General features: G+C 29.8%; 2 protein-coding genes across 2 annotated transcripts; both read right to left on the reverse strand.

Annotated features, from left to right (window-relative positions):
- Nucleotides 1–598: 598 nt before the first annotated feature.
- Nucleotides 599–13,451, reverse strand: LOC115884652 (toll-like receptor Tollo). The gene is made up of 5 exons (XM_030903309.1): nt 13,248–13,451; nt 3,495–5,071; nt 2,333–2,693; nt 1,871–1,995; nt 599–1,099 (listed from the first exon to the last, which is right to left on the reverse strand). The coding sequence occupies exons 2-5, from the start codon at nt 5,061–5,063 to the stop codon at nt 599–601; spliced, it is 2,556 nt and encodes an 851-aa protein (XP_030759169.1). The 5' UTR covers nt 5,064–5,071; nt 13,248–13,451.
- Nucleotides 13,452–14,130: 679 nt separating this feature from the next.
- LOC115884643 (toll-like receptor 6) lies at nt 14,131–21,469 on the reverse strand. The gene is made up of 2 exons (XM_030903299.1): nt 21,258–21,469; nt 14,131–15,925 (listed from the first exon to the last, which is right to left on the reverse strand). The coding sequence occupies exon 2, from the start codon at nt 15,914–15,916 to the stop codon at nt 14,189–14,191; it is 1,728 nt and encodes a 575-aa protein (XP_030759159.1). The 5' UTR covers nt 15,917–15,925; nt 21,258–21,469; the 3' UTR covers nt 14,131–14,188.
- Between the last annotated feature and the right edge of the window lie 496 nt (nt 21,470–21,965).

Genomic DNA, 21,965 nt, shown 5'->3' on the forward strand with positions numbered 1-21,965 from the left:
AGTATTATCCCTACTTTCTGAAATAAATGAACATAATAATTCGAACTTATACTGTCCACCTACCATATAAGCGTAAAATGCCTTCGATTCCTAATGAGCTAATTGCTTTACTAACATCTATTAAAAGCTCATCAATTACACTAACTCAACAAGTGCTATGCAAAATAAGACCAGAAAAAAAAGGTTGACAGTGAGTATTTGATTACGTATCGAGTTTCGTGATATAGAAAAAAAGGAGTCGCGTTAGTAAATGACATTAATCAACAGATATCGATCATCTAGAGATATAGCTAATAGATTGTGTACAGTAGTATCACCAAGTCGGGCAATGCTAATTAAGAACTAATAATGTCGTTAGTATAATGAGTAATTCAATTATGGATAACTCTTGATATCGTTTTTTGAACATTTAAACAACATCACAAAAATATAATCAAAAATTTTTATATTTCACTTTAATACAGAACAATGTAAATATAAAAAAAACAAAACATAGATTATTATTTAATAATTTTTGGAGTATCTATTTAAAATTTTATTTTTCAAATTCCTTTTAAACAAGACCTAGTTCTTCTCTTTAGTTTGCAGTGTTATTCTTTTAAGTAATTTTGTTTTCTAGATTCATGTTATCAAATCGTTGGGCAATGTTTTTAAATTGAATATTTATATCATCTTGTTGCTGTTTGAGGTAGTTACTGCTTTTTAAAAAGTCTTCTATATCTCTAAAAGAGGACTGACCATCTTGAATCGACCTTTCTATTTTGCACGGTATTCCCAGTAAGTTGGTACCGTTAAATCGGTACCCTGGAGTGACAGAAGCGTTTTGAGACGTGGCAGTTTGAATAACGTCTTTCAGATCGGCGCAATTCCAGAAATTGTTATCCAGGGAGACATTGGTCAGTTTCTTCATCGAAAACACGTTGATCCAGTTGTTCCTGCTTTCATACTCCACCGTATCCAACAAGTTGTCATCCAGATAGAGTTCCCGCAGATTGATCATATCTTTAAAAGTGTCATGGGACAGCACCGAAATCTGGTTGTGACTGAGATCTAAAACTGTGAGTTCGACAGGATTGAATTGATCAGGTATTTTTGATAACTTCTCGTTATTCAGACTGGTGTTCGAAATGTACAAAGAAGAAATATTGATTCTTTCGGGTGATAATTTAGTTTAGCACGTTGCTACTTAAGTCAACCAGAGATAAACGCAGATATTCGAAAACAGAAGTGGTAATTGTTGTTAAAAGATTATTGTTTAAGTAGATTCTATAACAGGTGATATTGGAAAACGCCAGTATGGACGTAAGATAGTTTATTTTTACTGACGGTACTGCCTCCAGATTTTTTGGGCCTACAAAAGAGTGTTCGGGGAGGATTGCTATACTATTTTCTGATAGATTTATCTTTTTGAGGTTATCTAGTTTAAAGAAAATATTCATAGACAAATTTTACGTTAAGTCATTTCTCAAACTTTCAGAAAATACTGTTTTAATTTAACTTATCAAATTGTTTATTAAACTCACTTGTTGAAAACGAATAAAAAATAAATATCAAGATAAAATGTAAACTATAAATTAATGTGTAATATTGTTTACCTAATCAATGAATAAACATGTACAAAGTCATCAAAAAAATGTCCTACCTGCTGTCGTTTAAACCACAAAATATAATTAATAATATTTTACTTCTTCCTTAATACAGAACAATATAAATATAAAAACATAGTAGATTATTATTTAATAATTTTTGGGGTATCTATGTAAATTTATTTAAATCTTTAAACAAGACCTAGTTCTTCTCTTTGGTTTGCAGTGTTATTTTTCTTATAGGTGATATAACAGAAACAAATCATAACAACGAGAAGGCAAACCTGCAAAATATTGCTGAAAATTACACCAGAGCTGCTTTCTCCAATTTCAGGTTTTTGCTGAGTTAATCTTTCAGCAGGATCGTACAGCTCTTTTGAGGAGGTGTTCATCTTTAAGAAAGTCAATTCTGTTAAATTTTTCATATAGATACTCATTTGACTTAACATATTTTCGATAGAATCAACGGGACTTGCAGTCTGTTTTTGATTTTCAATTGAGTTTTCACGTGTTTGTTCGTATTTCTTCACCTGCAATTGATCGGTATTTGAAATTTTCTCCGGAGTATTACATTTGTAATGTATTGTTTTCCAAATATTTTTTTTTTTAAGATATTTTAATTTTGTTTTCTAGATCCATGTCATCAAATCGTTGGGCAATGTTTTTAAATTGAATATTTATTATCTTGTTGCTGTTTGAGGTAGTTAATGCTTTTTAAAAGTCTTCTATTCTAAAAGAGGACTGACCATCTTGAATCGACGTTTCTATTTTGCACGGTATTCCCAGTAAGTTGGTACCGTTAAATCGGTACCCTGGAGTGACAGAAGCGTTTTGAGACGTGGCAGTTTGAATAACGTCTTTCAGATCGGCGCAATTCCAGAAATTGTTATCCAGCGAGACATTGGTCAGTTTCTTCATCGAAAACACGTTGATCCAGTTGTTCCTGCTTTCATACTCCACCGTATCCAACAAGTTGTCATCCAGATAGAGTTCCCGCAGATTGATCATATCTTTAAAAGTGTCATGGGACAGCACCGAAATCTGGTTGTGACTGAGATCTAAAACTGTGAGTTCGACAGGATTGAATTGATCAGGTATTTTTGATAACTTCTCGTTATTCAGACTGGTGTTCGAAATGTACAAAGAAGAAATATTGATTCTTTCGGGTGATAATTTAGTTTAGCACGTTGCTACTTAAGTCAACCAGAGATAAACGCAGATATTCGAAAACAGAAGTGGTAATTGTTGTTAAAAGATTATTGTTTAAGTAGATTTCCTTGAGTAACAGGTGATATTGGAAAACGCCAGTATGGACGTAAGATAGTTTATTTTTACTGACGGTACTGCCTCCAGATTTTTTGGGCCTACAAAAGAGTGTTCGGGGAGGATTGCTATACTATTTTCTGATAGATTTATCTTTTTGAGGTTATCTAGTTTAAAGAAAAATATTCATAGACAAATTTTACGTTAAGTCATACTTTCTCAAAACTTTCAGAAAATACTGTTTTAATTTAACTTATCAAATTGTTTATTAAACTCACTTGTTGAAAACGAATAAAATAAATATCAAGATAAAATGTAAACTATAAATTAATGTGTAATATTGTTTACCTAATCAATGAATAAACATGTACAAAGTCATCAAAAAAATGTCCTTAAGATTGTCAAGAATTTAAACCACAAAAATATAATCAATAATATTTTAATTTCACTTTAATACAGAACAATATAAATATAAAAAAAAAACATAAAACATAGATTATTATTTAATAATTTTTGGGGTATCTATGTAAAATTTTATTTTTAAAATTCCTTTTAAACAAGACCTAGTTCTTCTCTTTGGTTTGCAGTGTTATTTTTCTTATAGGTGATATAACAGAAACAAATCATAACAACGAGAAGGCAAACCTGCAAAATATTGCTGAAAATTACACCAGAGCTGCTTTCTCCAATTTCAGGTTTTTGCTGAGTTAATCTTTCAGCAGGATCGTACAGCTCTTTTGAGGAGGTGTTCATCTTTAAGAAAGTCAATTCTGTTAAATTTTTCATATAGATACTCATTTGACTTAACATATTTTCGATAGAATCAACGGGACTTGCAGTCTGTTTTTGATTTTCAATTGAGTTTTCACGTGTTTGTTCGTATTTCTTCACCTGCAATTGATCGGTATTTGAAATTTTCTCCGGAGTATTATTATTTGTAATGTGGCTGTTTTCCAAATATTTTTTTAAGATATTTTTAATTTTGTTTTCTAGATCCATGTCATCAAATCGTTGGGCAATGTTTTTAAATTGAATATTTATATTATCTTGTTGCTGTTTGAGGTAGTTAATGCTTTTTAAAAAGTCTTCTATATCTCTAAAAGAGGACTGACCATCTTGAATCGACGTTTCTATTTTGCACGGTATTCCCAGTAAGTTGGTACCGTTAAATCGGTACCCTGGAGTGACAGAAGCGTTTTGAGACGTGGCAGTTTGAATAACGTCTTTCAGATCGGCGCAATTCCAGAAATTGTTATCCAGGGAGACATTGGTCAGTTTCTTCATCGAAAACACGTTGATCCAGTTGTTCCTGCTTTCATACCCCACCGTATCCAACAAGTTATCATCCAGATAGAGTTCCCGCAGATTGATCATATCTTTAAAAGTGTCATGGGACAGCACCGAAATCTTGTTGTGACTGAGATCTAAAACTGTGAGTTCGACAGGATTGAATTGCTCAGGTATTTTTGATAACTTCTCGTTGTTCAGACTGGTGTTCGAAATGTACAAAGAAGAAATATTGATTCTTTCGGGTGTATTATGAATAATTTCGTTTAGAACGTTGCTGCTTAAGTCAACCAGAGATAAACGTAGATTTTCAAAAACAGAAGTGGTGATTGTCGTTAAAAGATTATTGTTTAAGTAGATTTCCTTCAGTGACAGGTGATCTTGGAAAACGCCAGTAGGGACGTAAGATATTTTATTTTTACTGACGTCTACTACTTTCAGATTTTTTGGGCCTACAAAAGAGTGTTCGGGGAGGATTGCTATACTATTTTCGGATAAATTTATCTTTTTGAGGTTATCTAGTTTAAAGAAAATGCCGCCGATGTTTGATATATTATTCTTAGACAAATCTAAGTCGTAAACATTCTGAAACCTTTCAAAAAACGATGGTTTAATTTTATTTATCGAATTATTTAATAAACTAACTTGTTCAAAACGATTGAAATCAATATCGGAAGCACTAAGAATAGGAAGAGAAGAATTGGTAATAATTAATGCAGAGACATAGGAGAGATATCTATTAAAATATACATAATTAACGTCGTGATTTAAGGTTATATTGGAACAAAAATTGGTCGACCTGCTTTCATAGTTATCACTCTTTAGAAGCTTGTAATTTACAGTTCTGTCTTCACATTTCTGTGATTCACTCACATTTAATACTGACAGAATTAACGTGACAAACCATAGGACATGTGACGGTAACATTGTTCCACCTAAAAAAAGGAGAAAATATTAAATTAAGGCATACTTAATAGATTTATTAATAAATCGTTTTTAAGAGAGCGACATGTTTCATAATTCAAAATGTCTATTTCTTGAGCATTTATACTCAAGAATAAATAAATAAATAAATAAATAAATGCCTTTATTGTCAAAATTTTTTTTCAATTTCTAGACAAAGGTAAACTAACAAACAAAGTAAAAAAACAAGGTACACAAACAAACAAACAAAAGATAATACAAAAACATTATACAAAAATATTGTCAGTCTTATTGTTTAAAATAAACATTTATAAATGTTTACAATGTCAAAGAACAAAAAAATAGAAATAATGTTCAAAAATATTTAGTTTGTTTATAGTAAAATATCAATGGCCTCTAAATAAATTTATTTCGAGGTCATTAGTAAATATAGCAATAGCAAACATTAGACCAGTATTTACAAGATCAAATTCGATTTTCAAAATATAATTCATTTACGGCGTAGAAAGCCTTGTCTAGTAAATAAGAGTTCAATGCTTTGCGAAATGAAAAAAATGATGTTATGGATTTGATTTCAAATGGCAGGTGATTGTGCATTTTTTCGAGTTGTATAATATTGAACTTTTAACTAACTCTGAGCGTGGGGTAGGTAGATAAAGATCTTGCTCCGCGTTCCTGAGTGGATAAGTATGAGATGGCCTTTCTTGCGAAGCTATGATACATGCTTACGTATTAGGCAAATGGATTCAAATATAAATCAGGAAGGAAGAGTTAATATACAGGGTTGTTCATCACAAACGACACGGAGTATTGTAGCTAAACGATTAGATTTTTACAAATTGTAAGTTTTGAGGTCGTTGAAGGACTATTGGAGCTACAATTTAAAAATATTTTTACAAGATACAGAGTGTCCCAAATAAATAAAAAATATCAAAGTTGTATTTTTTTAAATGGAACACCCTGTATATTATTTTATTTTTGGATTCTATGATTGAAATAAAGGTAAATTTGGTTAAGGTTTATCACTCTTAAATCTTACAGTTTTTGAAATATTTTCAATTTTGCAGTCAAAATTTTAAGGCTTCATTTCTCCAAGGGTATCAAAGTTTTTAAAACTAAATATTTCCTGAAGTTTAATTATTGATCAGTTATTGTGTTGCAATAATAAAAATAATACTGCCTCATACAGAGTGTCTAAAAATTTATTTAAAATAATTTCTAGCTTTAAACGGCAATAACTTGTTTAATTTAAATGGGACACCCTGTATATTTTAGGAGAATCAGATGCACAATTTAATTGTCCATCAAATTGTATTATACCATTTTTTACCTATACCTTCAAGTTTTCCTAGAAAATGCATTTTCTAATAATTTAGACCTCATTTATTAATATACCCATGGAATATTGACATTTTAGATTGTTTTTAAAGCAACAAATGTACAAAATGTACAGGTGCTAAAAACGATAATATTACCAGCCTATTTTTATACAAAAATAAAACTATTTAAATATTTATAAAAGACTATACCATTAATTAAATATACCACCAGTATTTCCGCCCAAATATTTATTAATTGCATATTTAATTGTGTTAGTTAATAAATTATTCTAAATAAATGGGGATTTAGAATCAGAAATCAATATAATAATAAGTTATGAGATGAACGTCTCTGTTGTTATAAATAAGCATTCGTCAAAAAATAAAATAAAATTTTTAAGGTGTTACTTTTTACCACACTGTCTAATACACATACAAAATTCAGTTTTTAGTATTTCGAGCAATTATTATTAATCAATGCAAGCACTCCATTAATGTAATTTGAATACTGGAATCATATTAATTGGACCTTTTTACAAGTATTTAAACATTTTTTTATTATTTTTTAATGACATAAACGAACTATATTCGTAGAGCCAGCAATAAGCAACCGTTAAGGTTATTTTCATAAAAACTGAGACCGGATCAGAAGAATATTGCACGTCGCTTGGATGGCCAAAATGCCAGTAACAAAGATCGTCTTGTTACAGTAACACTACTGAATTTTGAAGGAACAAGACAGTGCCTTCTATTAAAAGATCAGCCTACGGGCGGACTTTTGTTTACTTCATCAGCTGTACATACTTAGATATTGGGTTAGATTCCGTTTCATATTTTGTCGGTTGATTTTTGGTTTTAACTCTTTGATTTTTGGTATTATTTATTATTGTAGTGCAAAAAACTAATTATTTTAGTGTTGAAGTGACATAAACTACTACCAGATGTATGGTCACTCTCGGTTTCACTTATAAAAAAATAGAAATTTTTAAAAATTACACGTTGTGCAAGTGATTTAACCTAAAGTGCCCATACATTTTTACTTATCAAGTTTTGTGTGTGTTTTTAAGACTCTAACAAATCATCAATAAAGCTTAAGTGGAGTGTGTTATTGGTGCTATGCCTCATCTTTGTTGTGTTTCTGGTGGAAAGGATAGTTACTAAGGATAGTTATTATACTAGGCAGCCTAAAGTGTTCGGAAGAGCAAGAAAAGTGGGTACGAGTTATAAATCAAGAAAATTTTATTGAAAATATCTTTAATAAATTTAAAATAATATTCTCCCATGATGGTATTAGTGAAAACTGGACAATTATGTTTATTTATTCATATTATTGGAATCTCCACTTCAAGTGTTGCTGGTTCAGCTTCGATAGATTCAAACACGTGGGTAGGTATTATGATCTAGGGAAAAATAAAGGATATGTGTATTAGAGATCATGAAAAAGATTATTATTTTGAGTTCAAATTTTAAAAAGATTTTTTGTAAAGACAAGACTGATACAGTTTAAAAGAATGTGTTTTTGTTTGATAATATATAATGTATGTTAAGCATAACATATATTTGTTCAGTAATTTTTTATGAATAGTATTGATTATTTATAATACCAAATTATTATCAAATATTTAAGTGATGGCTGAATACAATATGAATAAAATAACAATAAAATTGGTATATTTGCATAATACAAATTAAGTTTAAGAATAAAGGTGTTACTAAAAATGCTAAGAAATTCATATTTCTTGTTTTAATTGGTCTAATGTTATTTACATTTTACGTAAGAATTGTACCGTATCATCGAAAAAATCGGCGTCTGGATGGCTTGGAAATGAACATCGATGACATTCCCTAAATAACTGTACACACATAAAATAATTAACTAGAATTTTACAATCTTGGAGAATTTGATATTCTTGAACCTTGATTCTAAATATTCTAAATTTTTTGATTTTTTGGAATTTAGGTTCGGTAAAAACGCTGATTGATTTTTCATTTGGTTTTCATTATTTTTATTTGGTTTAAAAAAAACGGTTCAGCTAACATTATAGCCTCCATCAGTGTTGTGTCATATGAAAAAATGGTGTCGAATATAATCAAAAATTGCATATAAAATTCACACCACGCACATAATGTTTACTGCGTACTCCATAGTCAATGTGGATAATTTTAGTGTTAAGAATAATAATTTAAAAATATGTGGTCATCTTTTGATAAGTTTATATTAGTTTATTAATTACAGTAAACATTATGAGGTGTGAATTATATTGCATATGTAATTTTTGGATTATATTTGACCTCGGCCCTATATGACAACAATATAGTTAGCCGAAAACGTTTAAAAATAATGAAAACAAAAGCAACAATCACCGAACCTAAAATCTAAGAGAAAATCAAAATTTTCAAATATTCTTTATATAAAATGCCAGCGATCTTCATTTCATAATCGCTGACGCCTTTTTTTAGATACTATTGTATTATTTGTAAAATATAATTTTTCTTTCGAACATTGATACTTGCAAAATATACATATAAATTTTAATGAATGCAAATAATAATACATCACTATTAGTAGATATTAAATGTTTTTTGTTAAATTAGATCGATTTTCAAACCCCAAAATTTAAAATATTTATTTTACCCATTATCTTATGTACCTATACATTATTTGTGCATTATGGAAACATTTGCTGCATTGTATGGTTCATAGTTTATTTGCCAAAGTATTTATTACTATAAATAGGTATATATGTTGTAGTTATTAACTGTATAGTATGTATATTTCATTTAAACTATATAATTTTTAAAATTCAAACCAAAAATCTGAGGAATAATTATGTTTTCCATGTATTCTACAATATATTTATTAATCCGTTATATCTAACTAGCGTGACGTCATAAATCTCGCCCGTAGGCTGATCTTTTAATAGAAGGCACTGAACAAGATATCAGCGCGACGTTTGAATTTTATTAATTGTCAAATTAGGGTTGCATAAAAATGCTAGATGGGGGCGCTTTACGTTTGACGACAGAGTTTTTGCTCTCTCTCTTCTCAAACAAAGCCCAAAAGCTTACAAATTATTATGAGCAACATTTGTTTTTCCATCATGCAAAACTCTTATGAATTTATTGAATAAAATTCATTTTACTAACAGAATTGTACCAAAAATTATGAGAACTTTACTGATTTCAATACAACAATAATAGAATTGTATTCTTTAGATAAAAACTTGGGTACCTACTAATATTTGATAAAATATCCGTAGAGCCAGCAATAAGCAACCGTTTAGGTTATTTCATAAATAACTTTAAAAATTTGTTACATCTTTAAAAATAATCTAAAATGTCAATATTTCATAGGTATATTGATAATTGAGGTCTAAATTATAAGAAAATGCATTTTCTACGAAAACCTGAAGACATGGGTAAAAATGACATAATATATTTAACCAGACAATTAAATTGTGCATCTGATTCTCATAAAACATACAGATTGTTCCATTTAAATTAAAGAAGTTATTGCCGTTTTAAGAAATTAGTTATTATTTAAAATAAATTTGTGAACTTCTGTATAAGGTAGTATAATTTTTTATTATTGCAACACAAAATTTAGTAAATGAAATACTTCAGTACAATATTTGGTTTTAAAAAACTTAAATACGCCTAGAAATAAAGCATTATAACTATTACCTCAGAATATCTAGCTACGCAACAGAAGCCTCGTTAAGGTGCGTATTCATTATCCGCACGAATGAACGAACGAACGAGCGAATGTTCGCTAGTGGTATGGACGGGGACCGTGCGATAGAACCGCACGAGAAGACCAGAGGCATTTGTTGGCGAACGCCTTTGATGTACCGACTCGAAACGGATGGTCGAGCGGACGAACGAACGAACGGCCGCATGCGTTCGGTCCCCGTCACTTTCATTCGTTCGTTCGTTCTTTCGTTCGTTCGGATAATGTATACGCACCTTTACATGTATAAAATTGTAGGTAGCAAGGAGACAGGCTTTAAAGTCTGTCTCCAAATCAGATATTTGATGTGGTAGTTTCGCTACTACCGAGGGGTAAACCGCAGAGGAATTATGGTGTACACTATGAAGGAATTCTACAGAAATTCCAAGGAATCACGAGGAATTCCAAGGAATTACTAGAATTCGGCGATTTCGTAAATTTCGATGAATTCCAAGGAATTCCATAGGAATTTAAAGAAATTCCACAGGAATTAAGAGGAATTACAAGCAACTTTATAAAGTAACGAACATTAGTAGACCATGAATACTAGAATAGGTAGTGAATTTAAGAAAAACATTTTGCAGGCGATTTTTTACTATCTGTTTTTCGTTTTCGAATCGCTTCCAAATTTCTAATATCAAATATCTACAGGTTAGATATTCTTTTTAATTTAATATTGTACCCTCGATTATATATATCTAAAATATATTCCAATAGTACGGCAGAACCACCCCCGAGAGATCTACTCATAACGTTCCCTGATTTCGCCATTTTAAAGAAACCCTCATAAGATTTTTATTCCTCATTTTATACTCAGAAAGTTGTTTTTTCATTTCCTCGGAATAATACCTAGGTATACTATAGGAAGTGAATTCAGCTTTGGGTGCACCCCTAAATCAATGACACCATGCGTATGCGTCGTCTTATGGAATTTGCTGATGAGTCGTATTATGACGTGCAGCTGAGTTTTATTAATTTCCTTTTTATTTTTTTTTTTTTTTTTTTTTTTTTTAGGAAAATTAATTTTAAATAATCTCGTATAAAAATCACGAGAAAATTCTTTGCGGAACTGCGAAACCGAGGTGGCAACGCTGATTCAGAGTTACAATTCTAGATTACCAATTCTGAGGTATTTGAGTAAAAGGAATTGCGATTGTACGCTTTCCTCCTGCGGTTTTACCCTCGCTCCTACATAATAGAGGGCAATAGGGTTAAAAGAAACAGTTTTCTACAAAACAAAATTTAGAGGCTGTTTTTCAGTTGCCATGTTAGTTTGGAAAATCTTATGAGCTAGAGTACAATCGCAATTTTGATTTTGTATAATTTGGTCTGGGCGCTTTCATTGTAATTCGGCGACAATAGGGCTTAGTATTGTTCTACTTATTAGCAATTACCACTTCTGACGTTCATTCATACCAAGTTCATGACAGCACTTAATCGGGGAAAAAAACGGCGTTACTTGCTGCTGTAAATAGGCATATCACTGTCATTTTTCTGTAAATTTATATGGGAAATGTCAGTCGTCCTTTTCCGGCCAACTGGACGCCGTTTTTTCAAAAGCATATCAAGTGATACCATAGCCTTGAGATGCATGTCATCTGGTACCATAATATTAGTACCATAATGTGGCGTTCGGTGAACTAAATTACAGGATACTCCGTATCTTCCGGTGACAATAGCAACTTATTATGGTACCATGGGCATAAGAGAGGTACATATTACTGACTGCTTGTTATCCCACGTATCTTCCGAGATTTATTGTAATATGATATGCATATAAAAGTGGTACCTTAATATAGTACCATGTTTTAACAAAGTGGTACCTTAATACGCTGGTACCATATTCTGCGATACCATTTCGAACTGACGTTCGATTGTTCTTAAATTAGGTATACTACGGATCTTCAGTGACATTGCAATATTATGGTAGCTTAAAGCATATCAAGTGGTACCATAATATAGTACATAGACTATCATTGCTGGAGTTCGGTGAAGCCCCGAATTTGGTATACTTGCGTTTCTTTATAAAGATTTGTTTAATTTTAATTTATTTTTACAATTTTAATTTATTGTTCGATGTCTTGACAGCAATTTTTATGCCGAACTAATATATTATTAATTGTACCTGTGTCACTTTTTAAAATCTACCTAGGTCTATATATAAATAACGTGGCAAACAGAAGAAATTTATTATTATAGTATTTTTAGTCAGTTAACATTTTTTGCACTGCATTTTAATAAATTATTTCCATTATTATTAAACTTTATATTTTAAATTACTAACGTTCCAGCTTGCATTAATAAATATCACTATCAATCGCCCCTGTATATTATTAATTTTAAAGGTAATTAAGGTATTTTGCCAGTTAACATTATAAGGTATAGTGTATATTAAAAATGTATATGTTTTGTAATAATATACTTAAAACTATTTTAATAGCCAAAGGAATAATTAATATAAGTGTATCAAGAAAAGAAAAGAATAGAAAAGAAACAAATACCGTATACACAATAAAAGAATGGGATGCCAATTCAAGTCTTTTGAATCTGGCAACTGTGCATATTTGGCCGAGCTATAAGGCCGTCGAAGAGCCATCGATCCAAAACCGAAAGACCGAAAGTTCAAAATTTCTAAGTATATTCTGATTATGATATTGTCGCGCCATCTAGTATTCTATTTATGCAATTTTAGCTCTTTCATTTCAGTATTTTTTCTGTTGCGTAGCTATTACCTACTATTATTTTGACAAAAATCTAAATATTATTTCAAAAACGGTAAAAGTTAAAATGCAGTGGAAATCTTATTCAAATTTACCTTTATTTTAATCATTGGAAACTAAAATTTAATAATAATATACAAGGGTGTTCCATTTAAAAAAATACAACTTTGCTATTTTGTAAAAATATTTTCAAATTAGCAAGTAATAGTCCTTCAACAGACCAAAACTTTAATTTTCAAAATCAATAGCTACAATACTCCGCGTCGTATGTGGTGAACTCACTTTCAATCGATCACACGGTATATATTAATTCTAATTCTGATGTAAAATAAAAAATGCGACTTATTTAGTAGGTACTATAATTTGCTGACTAAACTAATATCAAATAATTATAGAAAACAATAAAAATATAACTTACCTTATAATGAAGAAATTCCAATAATAAAGAATATTAAATAGTTCAATTAATTGTGGCTGAATTTGTTAATTTTATTTATACACTTCTTCTCTGAGAATAATAGACATAATACTATTTGTATCGTTATATCAATCACTGAGTGGGACGTAAAATAATTTAAAACGTGTATCCTGCATTTAAATTGCGATAAGAAAGCACACTTCGTTTATGTCGATTCAGATGTTTGTTTGAAAACAAAAGAAATACGAGAAATGTCGAGCTAATCACTATTTTTAAGATACCTCATGATCGAAAAAAAAAACGGCGTCGAAGACGGCAGGGGAATGAAAATCGATGATAATTTTGGCGAGGTCAAGCTAGCCAAGCATTTATTTGACCCGTACTTTTCTTTATTTTTAACGGCGCAGCCAGTGGGCTTTAAGAAACTTTTAAGAAACAGATTTGTGTGTCGGAAACATTCTATTTTATCTTTCTGAGTTTTAGTGTTTATTGTTTGATGACGTTTATGGTAATTTTAGTGAATGATGTCTAGAGATTGACCTCGCCAAAATGATCATCGACTGTTGACTTTTAAAAAAAATCGATTGTAAAATATTTCTAATTAATTTCTAATAATATGATCTTAAAATCATCTAAGAATATATTTACTTAACTATTCCAAACATCAAACATTTTTGCCCCATCCTGTATATTAGTTTATCATTTTAGAAGATGCTAAATTCAGAGCCACAATGTATTTCATAAATAAAACAAGCTTTTTGTAATTGTAGATAGATATATTAAGAAATAAACAAAACATGATAGAAAAACAGCGTCAGCGATGGCTATGAAATGAAGATCGCTGTCATTTGTCATTTTATATGGAAATGTCATCGATCGTCATTTCCCAGCCAACTGGACGCCATTTTTTTCGATCATACGGTACATGATACAATGTCTGTCTATACAAGGTTTATTTGTTCTCTCTGATTCTGATTCACAATAAATTTTTGTTTGTAAATAAAATAGCAAAAATAAGCCAGCATACAAGCAATTGAAGACAATAAAAAAATAGTGAAAATTTCTCCAAAATTGTTATCTTCCTTGTTAAATCTTTCAAGCAACAATTTATCTAATTCAGATAATTGACTATTACTTGTATCGGTATAAGTTGAATTCATTTTTGGTATAATTGAACGAATCTGATTTAATTTTTTTTCGAAATTTGATGCATTAGCTTCACCTGCTTTTTCTTTAGTATCTAATATTGAATTTTGTGTCATCTCTTTTTTGAAATTTTGCAAGTCTTCAATAGCTTTCTTTAAGTTGTTTTGTTGCTCTAAATTCCTGTTATTTTTTTCTATTTCCTTAGTTACGTTTTTGAGAATTTCTAAAGTTGTCTGATTTCGAGTAGATTCAAGCTGGGTTATTCGTTTGGACATATTTTCAATTTTACTTCCAAGCTTCATGGTATCATTCTCCTTCTTCTTCATGTCCACCACTACGTCATCGACGTTCTTTAACAACCTTTCCAAAATTTGACTTATATTTTCATTGAAATTTGTGTCTGCCAATGTTCCTTTCGAGAGACTGATATTATATTTTTGGTCATTTATTCTACAACGTATACCCAACATATTGCTTTCGTTAAAATGATTTCCACGAGCTACATATACTTGCTTTGCTGTGAGAATATGTAGAACTTCTTTTAAATCATGACAATTCCACATGTTGTTGTCTAAGGAAACGTTTCTCAATCGTGGCATTGTGTTGAATATATTAAACCAGCTATTCTTAGAATAATCTTCCACTGAATCTAACAAATTGTCGTTTATATATAACACTGTAAGGTTACTCATATTTTTAAATGTTTGAAAATATAACGATGAAATGTTGTTAAAGCTAACGTCCAATTCTTCTAGAACAGAAGAGTTAAAGAACTGAGAAAAGCTTAGCAATTTTTCGTTTCCTAAAGTTGTATTTGACATATATAAACATTTTACTTTTATACTCTGTGTAGATGTAATTAATTCCTGAAGTTTATTACCATTTAAGTTAAAGAAAGATAGGTCTAAATTCTTGAAGACATCCGTGCTTAATGTTGTTATTAAATTATTGTTAAGGTAAAGTTTCCGGAGTGATCTTTGAGAATAAAAAATGTTTGAAGGTAAAAATACAATCCTATTCTCGCTCAAATCTAATATTTTCAAATGATCTATGCCTAATAACAAATGTCCATCTATATCGTTTAAAACGTTTTGAGATAAATTCAGTTTTTCAAGGTTATTTAGTTTGTAGAATAGTCCACCATTTATCTGAGAAATGTTATTTCTAGCCAGGTTTAAGTCTCTAAGTTGAGGACAGGAATTGAAAAATGTAGGATCAATGTCCGTAATCAAATCGTTAGTCAGACTTAATATTTTCATAATTTCAGTTGTCTGGAATGGTAGCAGTACTGAAATATTTACGTTTGATATATATAATACCCCAATTTGTCCGTATCTGTTTCTCAGCATATTTGTTATAGACGCAAAATTATTCGAATTTATATATGTACAATTTACTTCTTGAATAGAGTAGAAAATATCCCAAGCCATAGGCCTGGCTTCGCAGTTATGGTCCTTGGGAAGTTCTGCCTTATTCGAACACACCCATAAGAGTATAATTGTGAACGACCAAAACTTTTTCATTGTGTAACCCTGTAAATAATAACAACAGTTATAATGTAGTAAAACTATTATTCAGCAACATATTAAGTTATAGTAATCTCAAAGTAGTTAATGTGGTTTTTTCAAATAAAATTTAGATTTACAGTTTAGTACGTTTCGACAAATATTTTGTGTTCTTTTGTGTTAAATTACACCAATAAAAACTTCTTCGTCACATTCCTTAAATATATTTTCACACAAGAAATACATCACCGTTCTACCGTATGATCCTTGTTTATACAGGGTGTTTCAAATCAAATGCGAAAAACTTCAGGGGGTGATTCCTTGTTCAAAATAAAGGGTAGCTTGCTTCATAAACGTTGGGTCAAAAGTCAACCATTAGGGAGATATCGCGGTTTAAAGATGGCGGAAAAATAAGGTTTTTATTTTTTATCTTGAAAACGAAAAGAGATAGACTAATAAAATTTTATGGAAGCATTACTGTTATGAAAACACACTTTCTGGTAAGTTTTTCACTTTTTTAAAATGAGTGGAAGGGGTTGAAATAAACTACCCCTATCATTCTTGTTAACGAAATTTAAAGAAAAATCTTATCAAACACATGCAAAAAAATTAATTTGGATAGATTAGTTTGTTTAGAAACTTTTTTATCTCTTGTATTTTTTTGATAAAACTCACCGATTTGAAATTAAAAAATAAAATGTAAAGCATTACATGCCAGGACAAAAAACATTTTCTCATAAAGAATCTAGTGGGCTGCTGTAATTTTTTTAGGAAAAAAATCTAGTCGGCCGCTGTTACTTTAGGATGTTCCTAATATTATTTTATTTGACATTACTCTACTGCAATACGTTATTATCTAGATGATTATAATTATCGTTATTATCACTAGATTCTTAATCTAAAATGTTTTTTGTCCTGACATGTAATGCTTTACATTTTATTTTTTAATTTCCAATCGGTGAGTTTTATCAAAAAAACACAAGAGGTAAAAAAGTTTCTAAACAAACTAAACTATCGAAATTAATTTTTGCATGTGTTTGATAAAATTTTTCTTTAAACTTCGTTAACAAGAATGATAGGGGTAGTTTATTTCAACCCCTTCCACTCATTTTAAAAAAGTGAAAAAATTACAAGAAAGTGTGTTTTCATAACAGTAATGCTTCCATAAAATTTCATTAGTCTGTCTCTTTTCGTTTTCAAGATAAAAAATAAAAACATTATTTTTTCGCCATCTTTGTACCGCGATATCTCCCTAATGGTTGACTTTTGACCAAACCTTTATAAAGCAAACTACCCTTTATTTTGAACAAGGAATCACCCCCTAAAGTTTTTCGCCTTTGGTTTGAAACACCCTGTATATTCTTAAAGTTGATCAACCGACTAGACAAAATGTGCTGCCAACTGGAGGACAAATCGTGAACCTTTCGGGGCGGAGTCAAAAATATCGATATTTTCCTCAGAGTAATGTAATAATATAGCCCCGGGTTTCTGCGAACTTTAATAGTGATCAGCTGATTAAGAAATTTAAACGAAACTTTTATTTTATTGTAAATTGTGGATTATTTTTGCCTGTTATTTTAAGAATTCTAAACCGTATTAACAAAGAAATTATTATTTCGATATGTTGGTACATTATTTATAATTTATGATAATGCTAATTGCTGTTAATTAATATTTAAAAAAAAAGTTACGTACCTATTTTAATTTGATTTAATGCAGGTTTATAAAAGAATCATTTTCGTTCTTAGATTATTTTATTCTAAATTGAGTGCTTTACAAATTTTACTATATTTTTTTTTGAAAACATAAAACTTTTTACATTTTTCATGCCAACTAATTGGCATGGTATTATTGGTATGGGAATTAGCCAAGAAAGAAAAGAATTGGCTATAACTTGTAATTTTTCGAAAAAAACATATTATACCTATATTGCTGAAAAACTTAAAGAATGGCGCTTTTTATGAAGTCATGGTCAACTAGGGTTTCCATTTAAAAAAAAAAACATAATGTTTGTGTCATATGTCAAAAATTTTTTTACAGGTTTTAGAAAAAAAAAACAGAAAACACAAACTCATTAGGTATGTGATTATACTATAACTTTTATCTGAAAACTTTTTGTCTAAAATACCGTCTGATCGAATAAAAACGACGTCAGCGATGGCTATGAAATGACGATCGATGATAATATTTCCCATATAATTTTACATATAAAATGACAACGATCATGATTTCATAGCCATCGTTGACGCTGTTTTTATTCGCTCATACGGTAGATTATAATGGAATTAGAGACAAGTTTTAAAATAGCCAAAATTTGTTTTTTTCGAAATATGTAGTAAGCCTTGAACTTCTCCGAAAAATCCGAAAGGCGCATATTTATGACCCCACAAAACTGCGATTCTTTCCCCATTTAACCGACTCTCTATCTCCAGTAGTTTCCGAAATACTCATAGAGAACATCGTAGGCCAACTCACCCTGTATAATATTTAGAAACCAACTATTATTATTATTTGACTAGATTAATTTGATTAATAAGACTCGATTAATTTAATTTAAAATAAATTTGATCAGATTTTTTTTCGTATATTCTACTACTAGACAACAAAAATTATATGATAACGCACTTTTCAACGAAGTTGAAGGAAGTTATAGTGTATCTATCACAATGACAATACTTAATAGAATTACTACAATTAGAAGAAAAACAAAAAGAACAAAATACCCAAATACCTTCACCTACTACTCATCTACAAAATAAACGAATATAATCTCTTATAAAAACACTACACAACTACTTCTTGTATTTTACACTGAAAAAATGATCAAACTTACTAATTAACCAAACAAAAAGAAAAAATAACCAAATTATACCTTCACCTACTACTTAACTACAAAATAATAAACTATAAAAACACTACTAAACTATTCCTGGTATTCTACACTAAACATTATAATTAAACTTAATAAAATTAATCTAATTTTACACTACAACCATTCAGTTCACAAATAAACTTATAAATATTACTGTCAAGGTGTATTACTGGTTGCATAACTGCATACTGCTAAAAAAATCGCAACGTCCATTGAGGAACCTGGCGCCATTCGCCAGAAAGTAAAGAAAATAATAGAATTCTTTAGAAAAATCTAGAAACAACCGCCAGGGGGTATATAAGGCCCGCGCTTTGACAGTTGAAAAAAAGTTTAAAAGTTTAAAGTTTGAAGTTTAAAGTTTGAAGTTTGAAGTCTGAAGATAGTTTGAAGTTTGAAAATACCGCGAAATACCGTTAGAGTAATAGTAGTTGCATAAGTTGTGTTGTAAATAGTATAAGTTGTGTGTACAGAGTGAAACAAATAAATTCGTTAAGTATTTTATCGTGAGTTTAAATAGTGGACCCACGGAATCCGTAACATTACTATAACAAAACTAAAAAAAAATCAATTTTTTAAATGGAAACAGCCATTTTTTCTTCTTTTTAGATTATTTGTCGTAAAAAAATACTGTTTGAAGTTTTAAGTGGTCAAAATCGATATGTAAAAAATAATATATCTCTATCAAAATAATTACCCTGTATATGGTGTGGTGCCACACTATACAGGGTGGCGCAACTCATTCGCCTCGGTTGATTATACGAAAACGGAAAGATATAGAAACAAAATATTTTATGTGTATATGTGGAAAGGGAATGTGCATAATTTAAAATTATTTTCAAATGTACAGGGTGTAAAATAAATATTTAAAATAGCCCAGCAATTTTTGATACCCCTGTATACATTTAAGGAAGCAATAACATTTTTTAGTAAAATTTATTTCTCTGAGTTCAAAGTCAGCACAAGAATTAACTCTGAAAATTAATGTACAGGGTGTTGAGAAACTTTTTTATTATAGCATGCATATTTAAATATCTTTAAATATCTCAAAGACCAAAGCATTTAAACATATTAAACCCTTATATCAAATGCCTTATTTTATACCCAAGAATCCAAAAATTAAACAATATACAGGGTGTTCCATAAGAAAAAAAATAACTTTGGTATGGATCTTAGTTCTGACACACCCTGTACGTTTGAAAATAATTTAAATTATGCACATTCCCTTTCCACATATACACATAAAATATTTTGTTTGTACATCTATCCGTTTTAAATAGGTGCAAATATTTTAGAGTTAGTATACTTCGACCCCAGATCTCATAGACCAACACGTCTATGAGATTTTTTTTGCGAAAAACAAAAATTATTTTAAAAATATGGAATTTTCTGATAATTTTTTAAAATTTTTTAGTTAAAAAACATAAAATCTTCATAATATGGCAATATATGTAGTAGATTAAATTTACAAGCACCCTGTTTTAAAAGAAAGAACATCATATAAAATAAAAACAAAAATAAGAATCAAACGTATTTTTTCGGACCGTACCATATACAGGGTGTTTTAAATAAGTCCAAATATTTTTAGAACAGAAACGCGATTATGAGTTTTTTCGTGAACAAAAAATTTGGAATTTTTTGAAAATAATTTTCGATTTTTTTTTAGTTTTTAGTTAAAAACATAATAATCTTGATAATATGGCAACATAGGGAGTAGAATAATTTTACAAGAAAGAAAACCCAGAAAAGATCCCGTTGTTCTTAAAATTTAATGGAAATATATATCACAATCATTATCAAGCAAATTCATTCAGTTTTTTTTAATATACTTTTGTTTGGAAAGCTTATTTTTTTGTTAGATATTAATTTCTGATAAATTTGTATGTCAATTTTTAATGATCCAATAAAAATTATCATTAATTGTCGTTTCAATTGACACTATGACGCCGTTTTTTTATATTATATGTTTTGTATATTGATTTTAATTATTTTGCGACTATATTTTAAAATATCGACATATATTTTTTAATCTAAATATTGAAATAAGCACGTTGTAATCGAAAAAAAGGCGTCAAGTTGGGTAGAAAATGACTTATCGATAACGTTCACCAAATAATTTTACATAGGCATAAAATGACAGCCATACTCATTTTCAAGCCCACTCTTACGCCGATTTTTCTTGTTTGTATGGTATTTAATTTTCGATTTCATTGTGATTCTTAATACAAATTAATCTTAAAGTTCTGAAGTAGATACGATATGATCAAAAATTTAATAACCAAGCATGTTGTTGTATGATGACAGAAAAAACCTAAGGAAATTTTTAATCGATCACACGGTACATTTTAATTCTAATAGTGACGTAAACGACTTCTTTATTACTACAATTTGCTGACTAAACTAATATCAAATAAACATTTATAGAATTAACTTTAACTTTAATTAGAAGAACAATTATAGAATACAATAAAAATATAAAATATACCTTACCTTATAATGAAGTAATTCCAATAAAAAATAATATTTAACAGATCAATTAATTATGGCTGAATTTGTTAATTTTATTTATATACTTCTTCTCTGAGAGTAATAGACATAATACTATTTGTATTGTTATAATATTAATCACTTTGTGGGATGTAAAATAATTTAAAACGTGTATCCTGCATTTAAATTGCGATAAGAAAGCACACTTCGTTTATGTCGAGTCAGATGTTTGTTTAAAAACAAAAAAAAACGACAAATGTCGAGCTAATCATTATTTTTAAGGTATCCCACGATCGAAAAAAAAACGGCGTCGAAGACGGCAGGGAATGAAAATCGATGATATTTTTGGCGAGGTGAAGCCCTAGACGTGATTTACTTGGCCCGTACTTTTCTTTATTTTTTAACGGCACTTACAGCCAGTAGGCTATAAGAAACTTTTAGAAATAGATTTGTGTGTCTGGACCATAGACTTAAAATAAAATATAGACTCAGCATCTCATTCATAAATAGCTGGAACATGCGGTCAGACAATGTCTTGTTATTGTTGTGTTATTGTTTTAGGTTATAACGAGTGCGACACGAGCGATAGATAGGTTGTCTCTGTCGTAACGGTCGTTCCCTGACGACTCTGCCGAGAAACACAACACTGTCTTTCGTTTCTCAAGTACAACTGAACTCTCTGTATCATAGCCGGGTAATTTTTTTATTTTA

Source organism: Sitophilus oryzae, unplaced genomic scaffold (assembly GCF_002938485.1).
Source record: "Sitophilus oryzae breed Bouriz unplaced genomic scaffold, Soryzae_2.0 scaffold_306_pilon_pilon, whole genome shotgun sequence".
Taxonomy (NCBI): domain Eukaryota; kingdom Metazoa; phylum Arthropoda; class Insecta; order Coleoptera; family Curculionidae; genus Sitophilus; species Sitophilus oryzae.

Bases quoted from the DNA above. Each gene is read 5' to 3' on its own strand.
- LOC115884652 (XM_030903309.1), bottom strand. From the start codon at position 5,063: ATGTTACCGTCACATGTCCTATGGTTTGTCACGTTAATTCTGTCAGTA. The intron at 1,996-2,332 runs GTCAGTCCTCTT...AAAATTTAACAG, and splicing joins AGAAACGTCGATTCAAGATG to AATTGACTTTCTTAAAGATG. The intron at 1,100-1,870 runs GTTTGCCTTCTC...AATAACGAGAAG, and splicing joins TTTTCAGCAATATTTTGCAG to TTATCAAAAATACCTGATCA.
- LOC115884643 (XM_030903299.1), bottom strand. From the start codon at position 15,916: ATGAAAAAGTTTTGGTCGTTCACAATTATACTCTTATGGGTGTGTTCG.